Below are 26,057 nucleotides of genomic sequence, written 5' to 3'. Positions count from 1 at the left end.
AGGACACGGCGAACGTGTTGAACATGTACCTGGAGGGACGGAGAGAAAATCAAGATGTCATCCAAGTAAACGAACACGAAAACGTTTAGCATGTCTCTTAAGACATCGTTAACTAAAGCCTGGAATACCGCGGGAGCGTTGACCAAACCGAAAGGTAAAACCCGATATTCAAAGTGACCGACAGGAGTGTTGAACGCGGTCTTCCACTCGTCTCCCTCCTTGATACGCACTAAATGGTAGGCGTTGCGCAAGTCTAACTTTGTAAATATCTTTGCGCCCTGTATGATCTCGAAAGCAGACGACATAAGAGGCAAGGGGTAACGGTTCTTGACTGTTATGTCGTTCAGCCCTCGATAATCGATACAAGGACGCAAAGACCCATCCTTCTTCTTTACAAAGAAAAAACCGGCACCGGCGGGAGACGAAGAAGAAACAATAATGCCCGCGTCGAGAGACTCTGTGAGATACTTCTCCAGAGCCTCTCGTTCGGGTGCCGAAAGAGAGTACAGTCTACCGCGAGGGGGCGTGGTGTCAGGGAGGAGTTCAATAGAGCAGTCGTACGGACGGTGAGGCGGTAAAGAAATCGCCCGGGAACGACTGAAAACCGCCCGCAGATCATGGTACTCAACCGGAACACCAGACAAATCATCAGGCTCCTCCTGAAACACAGAAACAGAAGACACGGGGGAGACAGCAGAAACCAGACAATTAATATGACAAGATAAATTCCATGAGTGAATGGACCCCTTAACCCAATCAATCTGAGGATTATGTTGAATAAGCCAGGGATGTCCTAAAACAATGGGGGTATAGGGAGACTGAAAAACATAAAAAGAAACTGTTTCTTGGTGATTGCCAGAAACCGTAAGACTAACCGGACTGGTGACACGACGAACTGAAGTGAGTTCTCTGCCATCCAAGGCAAAGACAGAGGCAACATCAGTCAGGTCAACTAACGGAATCTTGTGTTCACAAGCCCACCTCTCATCGATAAAATTGCCCTCAGCACCCGAGTCGATGAGAGCAAGACCAGTAGCCGAGGAACCAGCCCAACGGAGAATAGCAGAGATCGTGGTTCGAGAACGAGGAGATGAGGAGATGACAGAAGCGCTCACCAGTACTCCTCCGTCTACTGGCGAGCTTTGGCTTTTAAACTGCAGGAGGCAGCAAAGTGACCAGCCGTACCACAGTAAAGGCAAAGACGGTTAATTATTCGCCGCTGTCGTTCCTCCGGAGAGATGCGCACGCTCCCCAGCTGCATGGGTTCAGCATCAGACTGGACCTTAGCGGAAGAGACAGCAGAACATGAGTCGCATGATGTGGGATATGAAGTGCGAACTCGTCGCCTCTGCTCGAAACACTTGTCCAAGCGGATAGCCAGATCGATGAGCTGATCGAGCTGAGTCGGCGATCCCCGTGCGTAAATCTCCTCCTTAATGTCTACATTCAATCCCTCCAAAAAGCGAGCGATTAGAGCAGGCTCATTCCACTCACTTGTAGTAGCTAGTGTCCGAAACTCTATAGCGAAGTCAGCCACAGATCTTCTCTCTTGACGTAGCACAGTAAGAAGACGTGAAGCCTCACTGCCGAAAACAGATCTATCAAAGACCTTACTCATCTCATCCTTAAAAGAACTGAACTTGTCGCAACATGCAGATTGTGCCTCCCAAACCGACGTTCCCCACTCGCGTGCTCGTCCCGTAAGGAGAGAGAGAACATAAGCAATGCGAGCCCGATCCTCCGCATACGTCTGGGGCTGAAGGGAAAAGACAACTTCACATTGAATGAGAAAAGCTCTGCACTCCGTAGGCTCACCGGCATAACAGGGTGGATTGTTGACCCGTGGTTCTGCGGGCTGCTGACGGTTGTGAGACATGGCAGACTCCTGGTGAAGGTGAAGTAATCGGGCAGACAGGTCAGAAACTTGAGCAGAAAGACTCGTAACAGCCTGATGAGCGACGGCCAGCTCCTCCTCATGTTTGCCAAGCATCGCTCCCTGGATCTCGACCGCTGACCGGACAGACATCTCATCTGCTGGATCCATGTGTGGTCGGATTATTCTGTCACAGGATAAATGAAGGATCCAAAACAGGGATGACAGGAATAACAGTCTTTAATGAATAAACAAAGGCAGTCCGTCGAGAAAGCTCACAACACAGGGAAATATTAACGTAGATCAGACGTCAGTCTTGATGGGTAACAGAAAAGGACTCCCTCGAAGCGGACCTCGAGCTCAGGAGTAGATCACTCAGACAGAGAGCAGCAGTGGTTCACAAACAGCAGCAACAGCAACAGAAAACACAGCGTATACGTAGATGCTAGACTGTTCCAGAAAAACAAGACAAGGACTTGGTAAGTACCTCTTAACACGGACAAGACGTAGGCAGACGAAACGTGTGACATGTAACAATAATCCGACAAAGAATCTACCAGAACAAACACCAGATAAAGAGTGAACAATTAGAGCAAAGTGGAAACAGGTGTCAGCGCGAATCAGCGCGAGCGCTGATCGCAATGACCAACAGGTGGATGAAGAGAGCGAGAGAGAGAGAGAGAGAGAGAGAGAGAGAGAGAGAGAGAGTGTGTGTGTGTGTGTGAAATACAATAATGAGCAAATGAGGTGCGAGTGTGTGTGGGAGAGAGAAAGAGGAAAGAAACCTGACTCATGACAATAACATAAACCAAGTCAAAGAAACATGATCTGGTTCAACATGACGGCTACACAGCACACTGAATCGAATGGCTAAACAAAGCAAACACAAAAACGAAACAAATACCACCACACATAATACAGTTTAATCTAACAACAACCTATAGGCTATTTTTTTTAATTTGCCCAATTCAAACATTTGTGTAAAAGCATAATTAGAATGGAAACGGCACTTTTAAGATTGACCATATTTTAGTTTTCGGTCAAAATGCCATTTGTGACCCTGGATCACAAAACCGCTGGTTTCACATGTCACATGGATCACATGTCGCACGGGTATATTTGTGGCAATAGCCAACAATACATTGTATGTTGTACACCAAAAATTAAGTAAATATCATGAATATATTTTGTAAATTTCCTACCGTAAATATATAAAACATTATTTTTTTGTGAGTGAATGCAGCACAATTGTGAACATAAATGCTTTAAAGGCAATTTTCGGTCCCACTTTATATTAAGTGGCCCTAATACCTGTGAACTAACATGGTAACTACATGTGTACATAGTATGTAACTACAGTGTAAGTACACATTGGTACATAGTATCTACAACTGTATTATTAGTGTAACTACACGTATGTAACAACCCACGTAATGGTATGTGTAAGTACAAATGTGTAACAGGACATTGGTAACAACACTTTTTTCAGTGTAACAGGAATTATGTAACTACATTTTGTAACAACATGTAGCCTATTTGTTGTTCCACTTCCACATGCAGTCTTAGATACTGCAGTTACCAGTTGATGTACACAACAATTACCTTAACAATTACACTTTATATTAAGTGGACAGTTCCTGAGGAGTTACCATGTAACACTGGTATCACAAGGTGAAACTTTAGTTGTAATTCAACATTAGTCCTGCCAGTCATAAATACATGTATTCCAACTGGTAACTGCAGTATCTAAAACTGCATGTGGAAGTGGAACAACAAATAGGCTACATATTGTTGTTACAAAATGTAGTTACATAATTACTGTTACACATGTGTACTTACAGAAGTGAAAATTTTTTGTTACCAATGTCCTGTTACACATTTGTACTTACACATACCATTCTGAGGGTTGTTACATATGTGTAGTTACGCAAATGTTACAGCTGTAGATACTATGTACCAATGTGTACTTACACTGTAGTTACATACTATGTACACATGTAGTTACCATGTAAGTTCACAGGTATTAGGGCCACTTAATATAAAGTGGGACCCAATTTTCTCAATGTTTTGATTTTTTTTGCATCCTCAGATTCCAGATTTTCAAATAGTTTTATCTCGGCAAAATATTGCCCTAACAAATCATACATAAACGGAAAGCTTATTTATTCAGCTTTCAGATGATGTATCTACTCAATTAAAAAAAAAAAAAAAAAAAAACATGTGACTGGTTCTGTGGTCCAGGGTCACATTTGAATGGGAGTGCTAGGGGCACTACAATGATAGCATCAAAATCACTATTTTTAAAAAACTAAGGAGGCTCGACACAACATGAAACATGGGGGTTAAAACAATAGCAATATGATCTTAACAAATAAATAACTTTAACTTAGAAGCAAAGAAGAAAAATAAACAGCTGGAAAAGGAAGGCCATTGTGGCGAGCAGGACCAGGTTGAGGGATGTAGGAGAATGGCGCGAGACCGGTGTCGTGATTATTGATGAGCGACACCTGTGAGGCGCACCGGTCTCGTATCTCTCACGGAGGAGCGGAAGCATTAAAAGAGGAGCAACGGAGATCGAGAGAGGAACAGGCCTGATTTTATGTTGTGTTTTGTGTGGCCAGCAGTCGTCCGCGAGGGGCTGCTGGCTTATACTTTCATTTTGTACACTCTAAAAAATGCTGGGTTGTTTCAACCCAATTTTGGGTAAAATATGGACAAACCCAGCCGTTGGGTTAATTTTTAACCCAACGTTTGGAGTTTGTCCATATTTGACCCAAAATTGGGTTGAAACAACCCAACATTTTTTAGAGTGTATTTGTTTTATTTCATGATTAAAGTCTTTGAATGTTTGCCGTTTCCCGTCTCCTTCTTCCCATAACAACAAACCTTGTTACAGTTATCTAATCAGGCAATTAAATGAAGCAACAAAGAACAAGATTAATTACTGGTAAGCTGTTCTTCATTTTTCATGAAATGGTCTAATTATAGAATAGCTATAACTTTTTCCTCAACAAAAGGGCAAGTCACGTACAGCAGACATCAACCGGCTAACTGCTGAGGGAAATCACACCATGTGTGTGTCTTCGTAACATGAGGCATAAATTCAGTAGTACATTTAGAAGATGTGGCTTTATGTGACTTTAAGTGCTTTTGCTCATAGTAGTTTCTCATTTTTATGATTAAGTAATCAACCACCAAAAACAGCACACCAACCACTGTTTTCCGGTTTTCCAGGTTTGTTTTTCAGATATCTACTGGCTTAGTCATGCACACAACAAAGGAAATGCCATTTGCTAATTTACATACTTTAAAGATATGTGATCATCTGTGAAACCCCAAAGAAACACAAAGAAACTATGAGGATCATGGAGAAAGACTGAGAAGAAGATGAGGAAGTATGGAATTGATAAATGAGAAATGAGTTGGTGTATGAAGAGAGGAAGAGGACAGCAGAGTGGAAAGAGAAGACACAAATGAATCATGATGGTCTACTAGTGGATCCCGATCCTCATTTTTGTTTGAAGATGTTTTACATGTGTGGATTAATAAAATATTAACAACAATAAAACAACTTCCTCATAGTCCATCTTAGAAAATGTTTATAAGAAAGTCCAAAAGATCAAATAATCTTTTTACCACAACACGGGTTCTATAAACACAAAATGCCAAATAAAAAACTGATCTTTATTCTTCCCCACTTAAAATTATATTAAGTTATTTATAGTTAATTATAAGTTATTTATATATTCAAATAAAATAAAAACAAAAAAATATTGCTAGAAGCATGATATTTAATTATTATTCCAGTGAAATCTCTATATTCAAATGTCAAACTACTCTAAAATGATTCTGTTGCAATTCCCCTGAAAATAGTTTTGTTTGACAGGTTTCTTTACAAAGTTTTTGCATCAAAAACGCAAAAAAAAAAAAAAAAAACTCTACTGTTTTTCAAAAGTCTATTAAAAAAGTGTTTGCTTTTTACTTTTAAATGCATTTGTACAATATATTATGGATACTTGTATTATTTTAAGGTGACGTAGTTACACTTTACTACATGTACTTACTATAGTAATAACAGTAAATTATGCATAGTTACAAGTAACTAACCCTAAACCAAACCTTATCCGTAACTATAGTAAGTACACATTAACTACATAATTAAAATTACTCAGTACTTATTTGAGTAAGTACAATGTAACGAAGTCACCAATTAAGTGTAACCAAAACATTTAATTGAGTAAAATTTTTGAAATAGTATCTATACTGTTACGAGGTTGCCGTATAGAATCGCACGAAGACACAGGAGATAGTGGTTAATAGTAACTCTAATACGTAAAGAGATCACTGGAATATAAGCATAACACAACCACGAAGCATCAACGAGACCAGCCAAAGAACTGAACTAGAAGGTTCAGTTCTAGTTCAGTTCAAAGAACTGAAGGTAGAGTAAGGGTGTGTTCACACTTGTAGTTTGGTTCACTTGGTTCGATTGGTCCATACCAAAAAAACAACAACAACGTTCTGGGCCGCTTAGTGTTCAGATTTGCATTTTTATCACCAAATCTAAAGATACCGAACCTAAAGGCATAGGGATAAGTTCACAACCTGATAAGTCGGCTGGTTATGATGTATAGGGTCTTTTTAGGGCAGACCTGGGCATTGTACGGCCCCCGGGCCACATCAGGCCCTCTGGCTATCCTTGACCGGCCCACGTAATGTAATTGGTAAATAAAAGCTGGAGTCCGTAATTTTTTTTTATTTTCTCAATATATAAAAAATTAGATATTGAGTGTGTACATCATGAATCAATGTTCCAAACCGTGTTTGTGTCTTATCCTGAATCACTATGGTACACCTATAATCAGTGTTTATATTCAGACTATTTTAGGCCGGTCGAGTCGGCACCGCTGCAGAGTAACACTGTCCCTGAGTGACTCGTCATAGACATGAGAGAAGTAGTTCCGGCTGCAATGTTCTTCCGCAATACGCATGCAGTTCTGTTTAACAACCGCTAGAGTGCCAAAAGTTATGGACTGCTGTCAAGGCAACTGATTTTGTTTATTTTATTTACGTCAGTCACAGTGTGTGTGACATGCACCTTCACTCAACTGTATTCGCACTCATGCAGGACAGCGTTCAAGAAATGCGAGTTTACCGTTAGCCCTTAAATATGTCAGCTAAAAAAAGAAAGTTTTTGTGAATGTTAATTAAATAGTTATATAATTGTGTGTTGTGTTAATTTAATTAATTTCATTTACTGTTTTTCTTTTTTGAGAGAGATGTAATATATTGGGCAGAACTGAGTTAAGTGTATTGGTCCGGCCCTCTATAACCGCCCCAGTTTCTCATGTGGCCCCTTGGGCAAATTAATTGCCCACCCTTGTTTTAGGGTCTGATCTTCCTGTTTTTGGCTCATTTACATGTATTTGGTCCTTGTTGCATTCATATTTTATTCGAACCGCACCGGAGTTCGTTTGAAAGCGGACTGAGACCCATCTTTTCAGTGGTCTCTGTCCGTTTGTTTGGTGTTGTGCACCAAGGTTCGGATGGCAGCGTTCACACTATTCAAATGAAGAAGTTGTTTTATTTATATAGCACCTTTCCGCACCTCACCTTTTATAAGGTCGCTTTACATTGTACATTACAATACATTTACACACCCACACACACATTACAATCACATAAGAAAGATGGAAATATAGTTTTTTAACAAGAGATGAACTATGAGAGCCAAAAGATAGAGTTGAGTCGATTAAGACACCAAGGTTACGAATAGACGACGAAGGCTTAACATGAACTCCATCAATATCAAAGGACAGGTCCATCCTTTTGACTGAGGCAGCAGAGCCAATCACCAATATCTCAGTTTTTTATTTTTTATTTGAGGAAATTCAGGGACATACAGGTCTCCAATGCTTGATGTCCCTGATACATGCAGTGGATGCACTGCAATCGCACCAGGGTTCATTTCACAATCAAACCTAACATACCTAGAGTAAATGAGGGAACTAAACGGGAACAGCTGAGCAGAATGATTAACTAATGGCTAACCATAGAAACTAACAAGAACTCAGACAGGCACAACAGGAACTAGACAAAATAGAACTAAACCTAATAAATGTGACCATGAAATGTACATCTGTAGTAACTTAAGTACAATTTCGGAGTATTATTGTATACCTCTGGAGGTTTGGAGTGACACAAGGGTGAGTAAATTATGACAGAATCATTTTTGAGCGAACCATGTTTTATGCATTGTTGAATTTGACACAATGAAATTTTATCTGAAGGAAACAATCTTATCTCATTTTTCAGAAACAGAGCTGAGGTTGCTCAACATTGCTGTAGATAACAAAACACAACAAATAAGAAAGTTTGTACTGTTTGTATCTCTGTACCTCAACACTTCTGGAAATCCATTTATTAATTGCAACTAAGTGGAGTAAAGTGGCTCAGTGTGTTAAAGTGGGTTTACTTCACAAGTTTGTAAACAAGTCTTTAGTTACAATGGAACGCACTTGCACTCGCAGAAAAACATTAAACCTGTTTGTCCGGTCAAACACGTGTTCGCAAAGTGTTCTCACCAGTTAAACAAACACAAAACTTTTTTTAGATCAATAAAAATGTCGTGCCAGGGCAGTGTTTCCATGAAATGATGTCATTAAAACGTCCTTGACAACGACTGCGTTTGTGTCACAGTAAAAAAAACGTAATCGGTAAAAAACTTATCACAGCAATAAATTATGTTTAACATTATCATTTAAATAAAATGGAAACTAATCAGACGGTAAAATATTATAGATTTTTAATAATACACACAACACACACACACACACACACACACACACACACACACACACACACACACACACACACACACACACACACACACACACACACACACACACACACACACACACACACACACACACACACACACACACACACCTCAACTCAAAGATAATGTACAGATTATTTCACATGAATTATCAGAAAATACACATATTCTTCAAAAGCCCATTGTTTTTTTTTTTATCATTTACAATGGGTTGGGTTACAGATTTTTAACCTGTGGAAAATGTATCACCATTAGGCCTATACAGCCACAACTCCACTTGACTGTTAAATGGCACTTGTTTATTACAACTACATTGAAAACCTGTTAACATATTACAGTTTTTTTGGATTGCTTAAGCACGATTTTCAAAACAGGGCCCGTGTTTTCAAAACACTACACACAATTAGCAGAACCACACACCCAATTAGCAAAACACTACAGATCCTTTGTATTATTAAACACACTTGTAAAAAATATACACTTCTGTTTTAAAACCACACTTTGTTACCATATGAAACACACACGTTTCACATTACTATACTCTGTTTGCACGAGTTACACTCTGCTGTGATAAACCTAAAACACTTTTAGCACTTCTACTTCCCTATGATTAGAGTTGGCTACCATCAACAAAGTATATATAATGTAAATTCACCAAACACTACACAAGACAATGTTGCAGACTGAAGAAACTCATTTATTTCTCAACACGCCCAAAATGTTGACATGGAGATTCATAATACTGTAACAAAATGTCACTTTACGTATTGTACTGTAAGTTTACTGTAAAAAAATAAAATAAATAAAATAAACTAGACATTGTCTCTTCGCCTATAGCTGGATCTGGCCAGAGAATTTCATCGCAAGCAATGTTGCAATGTTGTCATTAGCAAGACACCTTGGAAAGACGAATCCATCCTTGCATTGCTGCTACCTCCATCTGGTCACAGGCCTCCTCCATGGCTTGGATGAGGGGTATCTCAGCCTGGATACGGAGATCATATACCTTCCACCGCCATGCCGAGAAAAACTCTTCTATAGGGTTGAGGAATGGAGAGTATGGTGGAAGAAATAGGACGGTGAAATGTGGATGTTGCTGAAACCAGTTCTGAACCAGAGCAGAGCGGTGGAAAGACACATTGTCCCAGACAACAATGTATTGCATATGAACTCTGCATATGATCGATTTGATTTGCTGCTGTTAACGTTGTGCAATTGGTCCAATAATGTAAGTATGAGTGCTGTGTTGTAAGGGCCCATATGGGCCTGGCGGTGGAGGACCCCATTCTGTGTAATGGCTGCACAGTGTTATATTACCCCCACGTTGCCCTGGGACATTGACTATAGCCCTGTGGCCAATGATGTTTCTTCCCCTCCTTCGTGTTCTCGTCAGGTTGAACCCAGCCGCATCTACGTAAATGAACTCATGCTGGATCTCCTCTCCATCCATTCGTAAAACTCTCTGAAGAACAGTGTCAGGCAAAATTGTGCTGTTCAGTGTAGATCTATTACCTTTCCAGTCGAAATGTTCTTATCACACTTGCCATTGTGTATCGGCTTAGATTTGGCTGTACTCGCAGTCCAGTCTCCCTCAGCGTCAGGCCGTGGTTGACAACGTGGTCAACCAGTATTGCGCGGATCTCATTTGTCAGATTCGGTCCTCTTTGAGCACCTTCTTGTCTTCCCTCTTCCTCTACCTCCAGCATGGCCTCCATCTCTTCCTCTTCCTCTGTTGATTCATCTTCCTCCCCTTCCTCCTCCTCCTCCTTGTTCTCCTAATTCTCCTCCTCGTCTTACTCTTTATCTGACTCTTTCCATTGTGCTTGAAGACCGATGAACTCACCTGCTGCTTTTTATAGTGCTTATACACCTGATTGGTGTGTCTACAATTAAGCAAAAAAGTGTTTGCACACCTGATGACTGTGTTGAACCAATTGGTTTGACGGTGCGGTAATTTGACAGTCAGTGCTTTGGTATTGCAAGGAAGTGACTTCATGATAGATTTTTGTGTGTAATGTATGTTAAGTGTGTTTAGTGTTTTGCAAATCACTGTGTGTAGAGTTTTGCAACAAGTGTGAGGTTGACAATGTGCTTATAGTTGTGCAAATATGGGCTGATGTTTTGCATCTTGAGTGTAAGGTTTTGCTAATAGTGTACTACTTTTAATTTTAGTGTGTAAGCAATCCAAAAAAACTGTAACATATATTGCACAGAAATTTTCACAACACATATTGCTATATACCTCAACTCTCAATAAGGAAGCACATACAACTATTAGGTATAATGCGTAAGATATCTTGTTTTAAAACCACAACAGAGAGAAGGAATTTATGTGGAGAATTAAGGAAATTTATGATTTGAAGACATTTCAGGACCACAGAACCAGTCACATAGGTCAATTTTTTGAAATTGAGATTTATACATAATCTGAGAGCTGTATAAATAAGCTTTCCATTGATGTATGGTTTGTTCAATATTTGGCAGAGACACAACTATTTGAAAATCTAGAATCTGAGGGTGCAAAAAAATCGAAACACTAAGATAATTGGCTTTCAAATGTACCATTTATGTTCGCGATTGTCCTGCATTTATTCACAAAAAATAAATGTTTTATATATTTATGGTAGGATTTTTACAAAATATCTTCATGGAACATGATCTTACAGTTTTTTTCGATTGCTAAACGACAGTGAGCACAACTGGAGCTACATGTACAAAACTCTAACTACAGTCTGCACTACCAACAGTCACCTGAGCTAAACAGTTCACATCACCTGCAAAACTCACTCCAAGCAACACAACTCTTAACACATGGCTCAAAACAGGCTCAGTGCAGCCAAACACTGTGCACAACCCTCACTGAGATAACACACACTGTCACTCAGAACACACTGAGAGTAAAAACACTGGCATCAAACACCAATACAGAAAATACTAACTTTTCATCTTTACAGTTTGAACAATTTCAGTGACTTCATACAAAGTAATATTTTCTTCAAAGAAAAGAGTGACATTCTTTCACATGATTTATTTAAATTTTTAGAACATAACAATTCTTTAAGGTAAATGAAAATTAGCAGTTTGCTTCAATAGTCTGTAGTAATTTACGGAATTACAGTAATGAGGAAAAAAAAGGTAGAAACTAAAAGTACATGTAATTCAAACAAATAATTGAGGGGCTGATCCTGCCTCTCTCTAGCATCAGGCCAGAGGTTTTCATCAACATCACATCTAATGTTCTCTCTTGCCATGCACCTGGGGAAGAACATTCTGGAGTGCCTTATCCATCCCTGCAGTCCTCTGGACTCGTGTCCTCACATCCGGCACGCATGGCTTCCAAAAGAGACATTTGGTCATGTGGGTGGTGACCAAACACTTTCCACCTCCAGGCAGAGAAAAACTCCTCTATTGGGTTGAGGAAGGGTGAATGTGCAGGCAGGTACAAAACCATAAATCTGCGACAATAGCATTTTCCTGCGCATCTGAAAATATTTTTCCTCTTCCTCCTGTTGGGGCCAGCCTTTGGGTTCTGTTGTATATTACAGTATATAATACAGTAAAATATATATTTTACAGTCAAACTTACTGTAATATATCTCTGTGTAAATATTCTATAATTGCAATACAAAATATATTCATGTAATGTTCTCATTTAGCCTACTGTAAGGATGTAAATCTCTCCTGTTTCAGCTGAAATTGCCATCAGCAGTGTTTCAAAGGCACAAGACTGAAATCTGTTCTGTTTTGAATGTGTGGTTCACAGTTTTGACAGCAGTGTGTTAGCATATGAACAAAGTGCTGTAAATCCACAGTGTTGTGCAGGTTGTGGTTAAAGTCATGGGATAAGTGTGTAGAGTTTTGAAAACTGTGTTCAAGCAATGAAAAACGAACTAGAGTTTGGTCCACATGAACTGCTGCTGTGCAGACTGTAGTTAGAGTTTTGCACATGTAGCTCCAGTTGTGCTCACTGTCGTAGCAATCGAAAAAAACTGTAATGATTTTTGCCATAAAAGAAAAATCGATAATTTTACCCACAATGTATTGTTGGCTATTGCCACAAATATACCCGTGTGACTTGTGACTGGTTTTGTGATCCAGGGTCACATTTGATGCTTTTTTAGGGTGTAATGAATCTTTAAAATATAAAGTTGTCAGCGCCATCTATCCATCTATAAGTCACTCTACTTCCATCTAGTGGAGAAACATTTAAACTGCATCTAGATTTGTAGGAGGCGAGGCAAGAGCACAAGCATGTCTGGGCAAACAATAAGAGAGCATGTGAGTGATCTAAAGTAAACAACTGACTAAACAATTACCAAAATGTATGATAGTAACCACTTTAGAAGTGACATTGTACTGCCTCTTCACAAGGGGATTTATTTAATTCTTCCCATGCTATGTTTGTAGATTTCTGTGTCTAAATGTTTTAGGCGTCTGGGGACAGACAAAGAAAACAGGCGAGAGAAAGAAAGAATTTGTAAAATATTTGAGAGAAAAGCAAGAAGACGGAAGGAGTGACAACAGATGAGTAAGAAAGAGGGGAAGTGTGACAGATAATGCCTGCCCGACTTGGCTGAGTTCCTGTTGTGGTGGGGTGAATCATGGATTTTCTCCATGTAAGAAGAGGGAAATGACCACGGATGTCTTTTTCCTGAGTAACCAAGCATGCCTGTGCCTTCCAAGCCTTTCCTGTCTGTACAAGTGACTTTGTCTGTGTGTGTGTGTGTGTGTGTGTGTGTGTGTGTGTGTGTGTGTGTGTGTGTGTGTGTGTGTGTGTGTGTGTGTGTGTGTGTGTGTGTGTGTGTGTGTGTGTGTGTGTGTGTGTGTGTGTGTGTGTGTGTGTGTGTGTGTATGTGTGTGTACTGTAACAATAGTTTGACAAAACCTTTCTTTTGGATAGGGGTGTATTCAATTGAAAATAAAATATATATAAAAATCTTAAGTAAAATAAATACTTAAAAAATGTTATGCTAAAGGTTTTGTATTAGGATAACTAATTTATATACAAACTGTCATGTATTCCCTGTGTGTTTGTGGACTCTTTTGTTATTTCGTGTCTTGTGCCATGTTTTGTAGTTCTTTGTAGTTGTTCATGTTGATTCGTTTCCCCAGGCGTTTAATTTACCACGCAACTTTGTTAAGCTAGTCTTCCCTATGTATGCAGTGCTGGTCAGAATTATTTGGCTCCTTGGTATGATCAAAGGTGGCTGTAAAAAATTAATCTGCATTGTTTATCCTTTTGATATTTTATAAAAAAAATAAAAAAAAAAGCAGCAAAAATCTAACCTTTTATTTAAGTAAAAGTATTGAAAGTGTGTGTGTGGGGTGTGGGGGTGTGTGTGTGTGTGTGTGTGTGGGGGGGGGGGGGGGGGTGACAGCTCTTTTCTCCTATAATGCCGGATGAGTTTGGAGAACACCTGACAAGAGATCAGAGACCATTCCTCCAGAATCTCTCCAGATCCTTCAGATTCCCAGATCCATGTTGGCGCTTCTTCTCTTCAGTTCAGCCCACTCATCTTCTATAGGGTTCAGGCCAGGGGACTGGGATGGTCATTGCAGATGCTTGGTTTTGTGCTCAGTGACACATTTTTGTTTTGATTTTGATGTTTGTTTTTGGATCACTGTCCTGTTGGAAGATCCAAACATGGTCCATTATAAGATTTCTAGCAGAGGTTGTCAGGTTTTGATTTTTTATCTTTTGGTATTTGATCCAATCCATGATGGCATCTGAACAAGATGTCCAGGACCTCTGGCAGAAGATTAGGCTCACAGCAGTAAAGATACAGCAGAGTATTTCATTTTACACACGAGGTACTTTTTTTTATTTAAATCCCTATATGAACCAAACCCATCTTAAGTGTTTGCTGCCAAAAAAAAAACATCTTTCATGTTTCATCTGACTATATGGCAGAGATCTAAACAAAGGAATACTTTAATGATACACTTAGGGAAGGTTACATTTTTGCTAATTTTTTTTATAAAATATCAAAAGGATTAACAATGCAGATTTATTTTTTACAGCCATCTTTGATCATATTTACCAATGGGGGCAAATAATTCTGACCAGCACTGTATATAGTGCAAGTGTAACACTTGTGTTTTGTTAGTCGTTGTGGGTGTGGTGTTTCCTCACTTGTACTTCCTCTAGTGTTTCCCTAAGTTTATCAGTAAAGTATTCCTACGTTTAGATCCGCTGCCCTGCCTGATCATTTACATCTATGTGACACAAACAATAGAATTCTGGTGTATAGGGTACAACAAATAAAGTTTGTGCTTTTTGGTGTACTTCACAAATACTAACCGGAATTTTTTTTTTCTCATGAGACTCTTTTATATGACTGTACACCATTAAGGAAATCTACACTAGAGTTAAACAAATTTGAGGTAGGTATTTTATGTTTTTGAAAGATATCTCTTATGCTCAACAAGGCTGAATTTATTTGGTGAAAAAAACAGAAAAAACAGTCATATTATTGTGAAATATTATTAGTTTAAAATACCTGTTTTGCTATTTGAATACATTTTAAAATGTAATGCATTCCTGCTATGGAAAAGCTGAATATTCATCATCATTACTCCAGTCTTCAGTGTCACATAATGCTTCAGAAATTATTCTAATATGATGATTTGCTTCTCACGAAACACTGGGACTGTGTCCGAGATCTTTAAAATGCTGCCTTCAGAGGATGCATAAAGGTATAAAGGCTGTAAGGCATGTCTGAATCCAATGTTAACTTCGCTTCCAGTGGGATACCTTCATCTGATTGATAGTAAATGGCATTACTCAATATTACTCAATATTACTCAATATTACTCAATATGACTCAATATTAACCTAAATGGCAGCATCCGAAATCGCAAACTTCCCTAGTAGTAGGTGAAAAACAGTGTGTGACAAAATACGTATGTCTGAATTCATAGTACTCATAAAAGAGAATGCAAAAAGTACCCGGATGACCAACTACTTCTGCCGAGATTCTGAAGTGTGCGTACAATGGAAACTTTAGTATCCCTTGAGGCCACAGGAGAGGATTTGTGAATTAATGTGACGCGACGCAACTGACGCTGGTAGGTCACAATAAGGGCAACAATGCGAATGTAGTACATCCAGAAAATATACATAGTACAAACATTCAAACTAAATCAAACTTTTTTAGCGGCCGTTATTATAATAATTACTTATTCAAAACAAATACCTACACGAGAGTATGTGATTTTGGACACAGCCGATGTAGGCCTATCCTTTGCTGACTTTGATACATGTGCGTTCCATTCTGTGACAGTTGGGCTAAAAATAAAGATGGCATCTAAATGTTGTGGTTGGTGGTCAGTTTGTGTGTAAATGTAAGTCGTTACTGTAGTATTTAAATATTTGTGTGGGGCAAAAATAGAGAAAGTAACAGGCAATGTGTCCAAAATATATGTTAGTTAGTCAATATTAACCTTTTGTTCATTGAACTCAACTGTTGCATAAAATCTATCACAGTCACAGTTGTGCTCTTGCTCGGAATATTTACGTGTGATTACCTGCAGTCTCTTATATCATTCAGAATTGTAGGATATTCAGATGTTGGATGTTCAGGTGATGTTGTTTAATTAAAAATACAGCAGCAGTCAGAAATCAATAATTTATTGTGAACACTATAAAGAATTTCATTAAAAAGTTGTAAAAAGATTATTCGAGTAGCCTAGCATAGAAATCTAGACGCACCCTAGCGACAGCAATTTATTTTTTGCAGCTAGGGTGGTATAGCAACTCTCTGTTGGCTTTCGAGCTGGAAAACTCAAACTCTAGTCAGGCCAATCACATCGTGTATAGAGTCGGTGGGCGGGCTTAACATAATCCAAGTGGATGCTGCACATTGGTGGTGGTTGAGGAGATTCCCCCCTTCTATGTAAAGCGCTTTGAGGTCTCAGATAAAGCGCTATATAAATGTTAAAAATTATAATGACGACAGAGTTGTGACGGTTCCCTGCTACTTGAAAACAAAGAATGGCTGCTACTGCTGGCGAACAGCTGTCTTTCGAATCAGCTTTGGCCGCGACTGGAGAAGTCATTCTTGAAAAAGGAAGAAGTGTTTGGAGTTTTGCCGACCGGATACAGCAAAAGTTTAATATATCAACTAGCTCTGCTAGTTGGTTGGTTGGTCTGCTGGTTGGTTGTAGCGCTATCCTATTGCGTGCAGAGGGAATTTGAAAGACAGCCGTTTATCCCGCCCCTCGGATTGAGCCCTGCCAATGGTGAGTTCCCAGACCCAACATCTTGGTGCGGGTCTGGCTTGCCAGGCTATAAGTAGCCCACATTTTAGAGAAAAAGGGTATTTCAGATTTTCTACTTACAAAACTTCATGCTTAAAGGTGCAGTGTGTGATGTCTAGCGACATCTAGTGGTGAGGTTGCAAATTACAACCGACAGAAGTTACGATGGCTGACAGGAAAATGTCGTCATCTGAGACAGCAGAGAGTAGCCAGTTAAGCAATGAGGTTTCTTTACAATTACAAATTAAGAAATTATGTTTACTTTATTATTCAGTAAAACGATGTTATTGCACATGTTATTGTTACTTGTTCATCATTGTGTCAGTTTTTTATTCGCTGTCTTTGCACGAAGAACAACAGTGACGAAACGCGTTTGTCCGTTTTGGGCCACTGTAGAAACATGTCGGTGCATTTCAATGTAAGGGGACCCGCGGTGTATGTAGATAGAAATGACTCATTCTAAGGTAATAAAAACATAACGGTTCATTGTGTAAGGTCTTTATACACCACTGAAAACATAGTTATTTAGCCTATATGATATTGCATTTCTGCCAACAGATCCTCCTAAATATTACACAATGCACCTTTAATTCAATGTCACTTGCCATTTCTTTAAAATTGCTAGTAAGTTTTACAAATAATTACAGAGTGAAAAGAGAATCTTACATAATTTTTTTTCCAGTGAAGAAATATAACTGAGGATAACTAGAACAATGTTTTACACGACCTTTAAGATTTTATCAATTTCTGCAGACCTATCATCACTCCCTGATATTTACAGGTTTTTCCAGAACTGTGGGAATGGACCTGACATCTATATTTCATCTCTAAGACTATGAAAAACATGCATGACTTGCAGAGGTCAGTAAAACTCTAAATCACACGCTCACAGGCACACATACACGCACAGCTAAAGCAGCCCTATTTTTTTATATGCAAACTGCAAGTAGCTGCATGTTCCCAGCACAGCGTGTTGCTGCAGAGTCTCACATGAACATTATGTGTCACAGTCACATTACGGCTCCTGTGCTCTATGGTTGCCAATGGTGACAGAAGCTTCATCTCAGGCATGAGCTAGGCTGGGCATCAGGGGGTCCCACCATAGAAACAGAAGAAGAAGCTTCAGTTGATTGGGCTCTATTGCTCAGTGCTGGGAGTCACATGGTACCACTATGACCAACCCCCCCCTTCCTTTCCCTCAGAATCCATACGAGTGGGGGAAGGGAAGGGAAGGAGAGGAGGGAAGTGGGGAGAGAAAGAGGGAGGGTTGAGTTGGAAGCATGAAGGCAAGGTGAAGAGTGTGAAACAAACAAACGAGTGAGAGGAAGTCCCTTATCCTTCGGCGTACCGGAGTAAAACATAGATGCAGCCCTGACCCTGTGTCTTTGCTTTAGCACAGCGCCTGGAGCAAATAATCACAGCACAACCAGACAGACAGAGAGAGCGAGAGAGTGACACAGATAATAGGAACACTTCGGAGCGTTTGACTGGATAACAGGCTGTCGGAGAGGGAATGCATCTCAGAGGCTCATCTTCAGGGAGCCTCCCGGCTATGTAAGGACGTCTGTGGATTTTTGTAAGGATTCCTTAATTAGGGAGGCAAACAACTGTGGGAATATTGCTTTGGGAAGCCGGAATACTGTGCCATGAGTGGGAACGGGAGGCGGAAGAGGGATTGCTGAAGCATGGAGCAGGTGAGCGATACAGTCAGCGTACAATTACGCAGAACAAACATGTTTCCTGTTTCATGCCAGTGATGCTTCGGGCAAAAGCAAACGGCACAGCAGGATCCTCGCATCACTCTCTAGGAGCACATCCATCCTTAACACTATAGCATGTGGCTTGCTTTTTTTGTTCATCATTTTGTCTTTGTGATGCGGTTGTCATGCTGAGTAAATCCTACAGCATGTCACATATAAAAGGGGTTGGTGTCAGAATCACCAATTGATTTGAACATAGTGTATTTTATTTGCTGTGTGATTGTTTCAAATCAGATACGAGTAACCTTATACTCTGCTTTGCATGAGAGCAATGCACCTTAGATACAAGTCCAGACAAGTAAATCATACCTGATAACTCATACTCTTACTGCTTACACAAATCATAAGAGTAAGGGTTACCATTGTACTGAAGTATATATATATATATATATATATATATATATATATATATATATATATATACATACACACACACACACACACACACACACACATATACGTGTGTGTGTATATGTACATATATACGTATATTTATTAAATATTGTTATTATTACTTGTTCTCGCACGCTTATTATTTATTAAATAAATCATTTTAATTTGATCTATTACACAGAGAGATGGTCAAGTGTAAAAGCAGTTGCATTTCTTTCCAGCTGTTGCTTGCCATACAGTGACACTAAAGGGAAACAAGGATGCTGCCTAAACATTCATGTCATGCTCTCAATAGTCTCTCTATAGTCTCTCTCTAATAACTCTTTTGGGACAGCAGTGTAGGAAAGAGAGACACCACGACAATTTATTTAGTTTGTATTTGGGCTATGACTGAATGGCATTTAGCAAAATAATTCAATATTTCCCTCTCTTTAAACGGGTCGCATGCCGTTTTCCCGCTCTCCTGTGATGAACTATTCATTCACTCAACACTGCACGTCCTCAGCCACGTCTTGCATGGGTCTAACGTCAACCGGGTGATGTCATCCCCATGCAATAGTTTGTATAATATCTAATATTGACCCCATTTATTTACATTCAGTGTTTGACATTTAGAAGTATCTGGATGGCCACTGACATAATGATGGCAGTGGCTCTGTTATGAGAAGAACAGTAAGACAGGCCAGTGCTAGACAGGGACCTGATCCAACCCCCAAAAGTTGTCATGGAAAAATGCCAACAGGCAAATGACTATCTAACCAAACAACAGACCACTGAGAGCAACAGTAGATCAATACTTCACAAAAAGTCAGTAACACATATTTGCTCTAATTGGTGCAGGAGTGTATTAGGCTACGGAGTGGCTGAAAGGTAAAAGCTAAACACTACAAATACTTTTCCTACACTGATACAGTCCAGAAAGTGTGTGTGTGTGTGTGTGAGAGAGAGAGAGGGTGTGTGAAGGTCGTCTCATTGATCAGGAGTATGGAATGACTATAGGACAGGAATAGTAGCTGGCTCTGTGAGCACAAGTGCAAAGTGTGTTCGTCCTGCTAATTCCTTCAAATCTGTTTACAGCTCCTTCTTCTCTTAAGATTGTCAAAAGCTATATGTTATCTTGTATGAAACAGGCCCACGAGCCAAAAATCTGCTGCAATTGTGGTCAGTAATGCAGAAAGAGGCAGTTGGCACATGATGGCAGTCTGTTCAGGGGGATCAGGTGTAGTGGTTAAAGTCACCATGAAATCCAAATTGACAAAAAAAATTTTTTTAATGGAATATTGCAGTATTTATTATAAATAATTGATCTGTGCACATTATTAATATTTAAAAATGCATGTGCCCTAATAATCTTTAATCCAATTAACTTGCTCTCCCTCTTGTACTGACATCTTTTCTCTGATGGTGTATTTACTGGTGTGAGGGCGGGACAACCTGTCACTCACATGACATCACAGCAATAGCAAACCACAACCATCCAACGATACAATCCATACATTTTTTCATTTTCATTCATTTTGAGCAGCCATTTCACTAGTCACAATAGGAAATAAAAGACAATTGCAACTTACGTTTCAAGCCGACTTTAAAGATCCAGGCTGGTTTGTGAATCGCTCAAACACGGATTCATCATTGTGATGCTGATTTCCAGGTTGGTCCATAAAGATTGTTCCTGTAATAAGTGAGACTAGTTATAACATGTTGGCTTTCAATCAGATCCAGTTGATTTTGTATTTCGAAATAACTTGGCTCCATGCACCTCTGAAATGACTATTAATTTTTTAGCTGAGGTCAGAAGGCCTCTTATTTTCTTATTTTAGCTCCATCCCTCTGACCTTTCTAAAGAGACCGTGCTCCGCTACTCTGGTCTATTCTGGTATGGAACGCACACTTGTGACAATCAAATCAATTCCTAATGTCCTACCATCATTTTTTTTTCTAATCGAATGTTCTAATAATGCACGCCACCTACTGGAGGATCTACGTGACCTGCAGAAAAAGTCGCTGAAAAATCCCTATGCACAAACACAGACAAGCGCGGTAATAAGTCCAAGTGTTGTTATGAGCACTCTTGGAGCTTGACAAAATTAATGGAAAATAATGGAAAAAGGGAAATCTGTCACATTACAGAAGTAAAATGGGTTGCAGATGCATCCTTTTTTAAACAAACAAAAACATCTCTATCAATATACTTTATTTTCTCTCACTCTGCTTTGACTTTGAATTGAGTTTTGGCATCATCTTACATGAGATTAGTTTTCACCAAACTGTCTAAAAGCCATTTTTAATGTGTCTAGGGAATGATTACAAATGTACACAGAAACTCTGCGCTGCAGAGTATTGAAAGGATCACAGAAAACCGAAGACGCTCCGGCAATATCAGCATTAAATCGTTCTAGATCAGCAGTCAGAGAGCAACTGTGCTTTTATTTCTCCGCATAGAAGACACTTAATAAAATAATTTTCCATTCAAAGTAACCAAGAAGCTCTTGCAATGTCCTTAGAGGGACAACCTTTAGGCCATCTTCACTGCAAGACTAAAAACCAGGATTAAAGAGCTCATGTGATGTCTAGATGGGCCTGTTTCCTCTGCTGATGTCTGAGTAGTTATTGAGGTTACAGCTGGAGCTAATGACCTGTTACTTCATCACTGTCCACCAGCCCTGAATCACATATAGGGTGAGAGCGGGAGAGCTTGGGAGGCCGTCTTGCATTCGTTTGTCTCTGTCTCTTTCATATTTTCTTCATCTTGTGCATTCCATCGCTCTCTTCTCCACCCTTTTAACATCCATCACCTCTTTTACTCTGCCTCCGTCATTTATTTCATGGCCTTATTGTGATATCTTAGGGTTTGGTATCATAATAAATGAGATCACGTGGATTATGGATTCTATTTGTTCGGAAATTCATCCCACTCTGCAGTTAGTGGGCAGATGGCTGAGGGTTTGTGGGGCAGATGTTTCCCGGCTTAATCTGGATGGACTGTTTCCACATGGCAGCACAAAACGGCCTCATACAGCAAACTAACATTACGGATGGATTTATAATGCAAAAATGGTTTTTGTAGTTGTAGTAAATTATAAGGGAGGTTATGGGGTAAAACTATTGCTCTTAAATTGAGCATGGACAGTCTAGCTTTGAAGAAACTAATGTACTTCAGGAGATATGTTTTACAGATTGCGCTCTTTCCAGATCGTAATGTGTTTAACAGAGTCAGCTAGTTCTAAAGCAATGACAGGGGCCGTTCTGATTGGCGGTGGGATCAAACAGGCTGTTACGTTATTGTACAGAGACATTTCAAATGTTAATGCCGTCCCAAAGGAGCACGTAGAATTTACACTGAACTTTGACACTTTGTGCTGAAATTGTAGCTACATGAAAATATCAAAAACATTGTAGTATGTATTCATACGCCTGTGCTTGTGTGAACATTTTGAACATGTGGGGGTCAGACAGAAGGGTCCTCACCTTTAGCAAGGAGGAAGTGATGTAAAGGAGAAAGGAAATATTGGTATGTATGCTATGCCACATGAATTATGAGGAAACAGGACGTTAGCGCTTTACAAGCACCACGAGATGGTCTCTGTGACCAAAAACAGCCTCAGCAACAGCTCATAAATAGAGAAACTGGTAGTTTGTGTAACACAATACAGTACCATTCAGAGCATTTCCTCTCACTCCAGTTATTTTTACCTTTTAGTACTCTCTTCTTTCCTCCAGGGATAATATGATAATCACAGATGTTTCTGCTGCATACACAAATACTGTATATACAATGCTTTCTAAGGACCTTGAAATACTTGAAATATTTATAGCAAGTTGAATACTTATGTTTTTATTCTAAGTCAGAGTTGAGTAAGTAATTGTTGCTGATTTAGTATGGCTTCTTTATTCCTGAAGTCTGGTCATTTGTAAAACAGACCCAAAACGCTGCATGGCCTGCTGTAGAGATTGACTAGCATAGATTTACGACAGGTTGTAGGAGGAGCCACATAAAACATGGGGTCATGAACCCTGTGACCACTTCCTCCTTCTGCCCTTGACACGTACAGTGGGGTTCAACCATCTGAATCCACATGAAAATTGGGATTTGATTGATAATTTGATCATTTTTAAAATCTGAGAAATAATAATGTATAATAATTATTTATAATAATACATGTATGCAACTCAAATTGTTATGATATGTTTTTTTTTTTTATGAAGAAAAGTATTCAATTAGAAAAATACAAAGCTGAAGCATATTCACTATGTTATTCTATTGGAACCCCAATGCACATCCCTTTAAAATAATGGGAAAGACCCACACAGCTTGAATTTATAGTATAACATGAGCTCATTACATAAAAACACTGTGCTAAGTGTTTTGTTTTTTTACAAGCTAACTGCCGGGCTTTATTACGAGCGCTGCATGGATGATGATGATGATGATGATGATGATGATGAGAGAAGCACATGAAGGATTCTGAGCAGCACTGGGGCCACATAGATGCTTGATTTAACAAATGCTTTTGGTAAAATAACAAAACAAAAAAAGACTTTAAGACAAAAAGTTCACAATTTTTCCTCCTGTGAACATTTTAAGCCCATAAGAGCTTGATGGGCAAAAGGGTGGCAGAAAAAAATGGATGGAAATAATGAGAGAAATAGCCCACATGTGGCTGTGTTTTGGCACAGAGCTACAGTCTCCCAATCGCTCCATCTCCTCTTATCTTGTGGCTTAGGGCTTATTGGGATAATTTGACCTGGTTTGGTGGTAGGAGAGGATAATGAGTGCTGAAGGGAATACTGAGTTAAACACACAAGCATGGACACAGTAAAGTTTGGAATGAATTCATCAGTGCAGTACCAACGATCAAGCGTTTGGGGTCGGTATGATCTTTTTTAACTGTAAGTAAATAAATAAAACAAAAAATATTACAGACTCCAAACTTTTGAATGGTAGTGCATTTAAAACAGATAATTCTACAATTATTTACTCAAATATTCACTCGTATACATAAAAAAAAAAAAATGCTCTTGCAATACAAAGACAGTGACCAGCGGTTGCCAAGCTCCAAAAATGAGAGACAAACAGCATTAAAATATTATAACGGCAGTCTGTTTGACTCTGGTGCTATAGGCATATATGCCAAATCTTCTAAATCCATACGATAGCATTTTCATCTCTGCCAAAGTAAATATTGACTTGACTTTTAATTTGGGTGAACTATATGATAATACAACATTACTTTTGCCGTTATTAGGACCACTACTGTCCTCAAAACTCGCCTGCACACAAAATCAACGAAACATCTCCTGCTTTGTTTGATTGAATGTTTTGAAGAAACACATAAAACGAGCTTGGAGTATTGCAAAAGCCTCTCTCTCTTTCTTTCTGTCTCTCTAATGACAGCCACATGGGCTGAAGCAGTGAAGAGTCAGCGGTAGGGCCCAGTGCCACGTTCTCTGTGTTTTCTGCAGCACCAGTGTGTTTTGCCCTGAGGACGAGAAACTTTAAGGAGCTGGCTGATGGTCTACAGCTTTCCAGAGCTCCCGGACTCTCCAATTCAGCACAGTTCCATTTAATCAGCAAGAAAGTGTACAAAAGAAAGGTTTTCGTTTTGTCTTTGTCCTGCTGTGACCTACCTAACACACTCCACTGCTGAATTTCTTAGCTTGATCTAAGCGAGCAAAGAAGTGAGGTCACGGTTTACCATTCTCCAGGCGGCTTTTGTCAATGTGCCTCCGGTCGGCCAGTAACAATGAGCCAGCTTGAGTCGACTTCCTACTGTATATTTACTTGACAGTCATTTTACACCAAAGTCTTCCCGCAAATCCAACTAACATACCAAAGAAAGTCAGCAGACTGAGTTCATCAAGGAAATCAAGAAGCTTTTTGTGAGAATGTGAGCTATTTTTAAAGACTCTAAATCCGGCATTGCATTTTATTTTTTTTCCTGTGGTAAAACGACCGGCCTAAAGCAGCGACCTTTAAATCAATACTACATTTGCTCGTCTGTTTGCCTGCATCTCATTGATTGATCTGTCATGACCACAGCGTGACCTGCACAGCTCTAGACTGATGAGCCTGTATGTTTCATCGTCACATTCTTCCCAATGCGTGACCTTTGACCTCTCCAGCTCCCATTTCCCTCAAAGCAGGGGAGAGACTCATAATTGTCTCGCGTTGTGTCACTCTTTCAGAGAAAATTATTTTTTACCATGATTTCTCTTTAGTAAACAGTCATTTAACAACATTGAGACATGGTATGATTCAGAATAACTCTAACAAAGACATGTTGGTACATAAGACAATGATTTATCAAATCAATCACTTCTGTCATTTAATTATTATATGAACATGATTTAAATACAAATTTATGTTTTCTGCATGTCCGGTGATATCTCAAAATGGTTAAAAATCTTTTAGTGATAAGCGATAAAAATTTAGGCTAGTGTAGAATTATGATCATTAAATCATTAAATCAAAATCATAAAAAAATTATGACAGTTCATTTTCATTACATTTTCAAAAATGTATATTTTATACTTCATATTTGGACATGTAGGCTACTAGGCTATAGTTTTTCCATGATATTCTTTATGTAAACATCATTGGATGAAAGTGGTAACCTTTCAAAATGGTACAATGGGAGTATCAATATCATCATGATATGAAATGTATTTCCTGTGGTTTAATATACGAATATCATGGGCATATGTAAAAAAAAAAAAAAAAAAAAAACATAAGTCCAAACATTTAACATCACTGTATTATCATCAGCTGTTATCTTAACTTTACCACATGTCGTTAGTTTTAACTCCCTGTCATTTCTGTTCCTCAGAGATGTTTTAGCAGTTGTACCTCTCATACACACTCATTATTTACTCACCTAACTTATTTCTGTAATGTCTTTTCGTTCCCGTCTATCTTTTTATCTGGGTACAAAGA

General features: G+C 39.1%; 1 protein-coding gene and 1 long non-coding RNA gene across 2 annotated transcripts in view; one reads left to right on the top strand and one right to left on the bottom strand.

Moving 5' to 3' along the window:
* LOC306997978 overlaps positions 1-20,797 on the bottom strand; it is a 35,230-nt gene extending 14,433 nt beyond the window's left edge. Inside the window, exon 1 of the long non-coding RNA XR_013797481.1 lies at positions 20,695-20,797. This is a non-coding gene — a long non-coding RNA (uncharacterized lncRNA). The remainder of the gene's footprint in view (positions 1-20,694) is intronic.
* The window catches only part of arhgap23a (Rho GTPase activating protein 23a), a 74,596-nt gene continuing 66,778 nt past the window's right edge, over positions 18,240-26,057 (top strand). Inside the window, exon 1 of the mRNA XM_079611448.1 lies at positions 18,240-18,664. Coding sequence (XP_079467574.1) covers positions 18,656-18,664 — 9 coding nt within the window. The 5' untranslated portion in view covers positions 18,240-18,655. The remainder of the gene's footprint in view (positions 18,665-26,057) is intronic.

The sequence above is a fragment of the Phoxinus phoxinus genome, assembly GCF_949152265.1.
Source record: "Phoxinus phoxinus genome assembly, chromosome: 1".
Lineage (NCBI taxonomy): Eukaryota > Metazoa > Chordata > Actinopteri > Cypriniformes > Leuciscidae > Phoxinus > Phoxinus phoxinus.
This window is presented reverse-complemented; position numbering and strand designations above follow the sequence as displayed.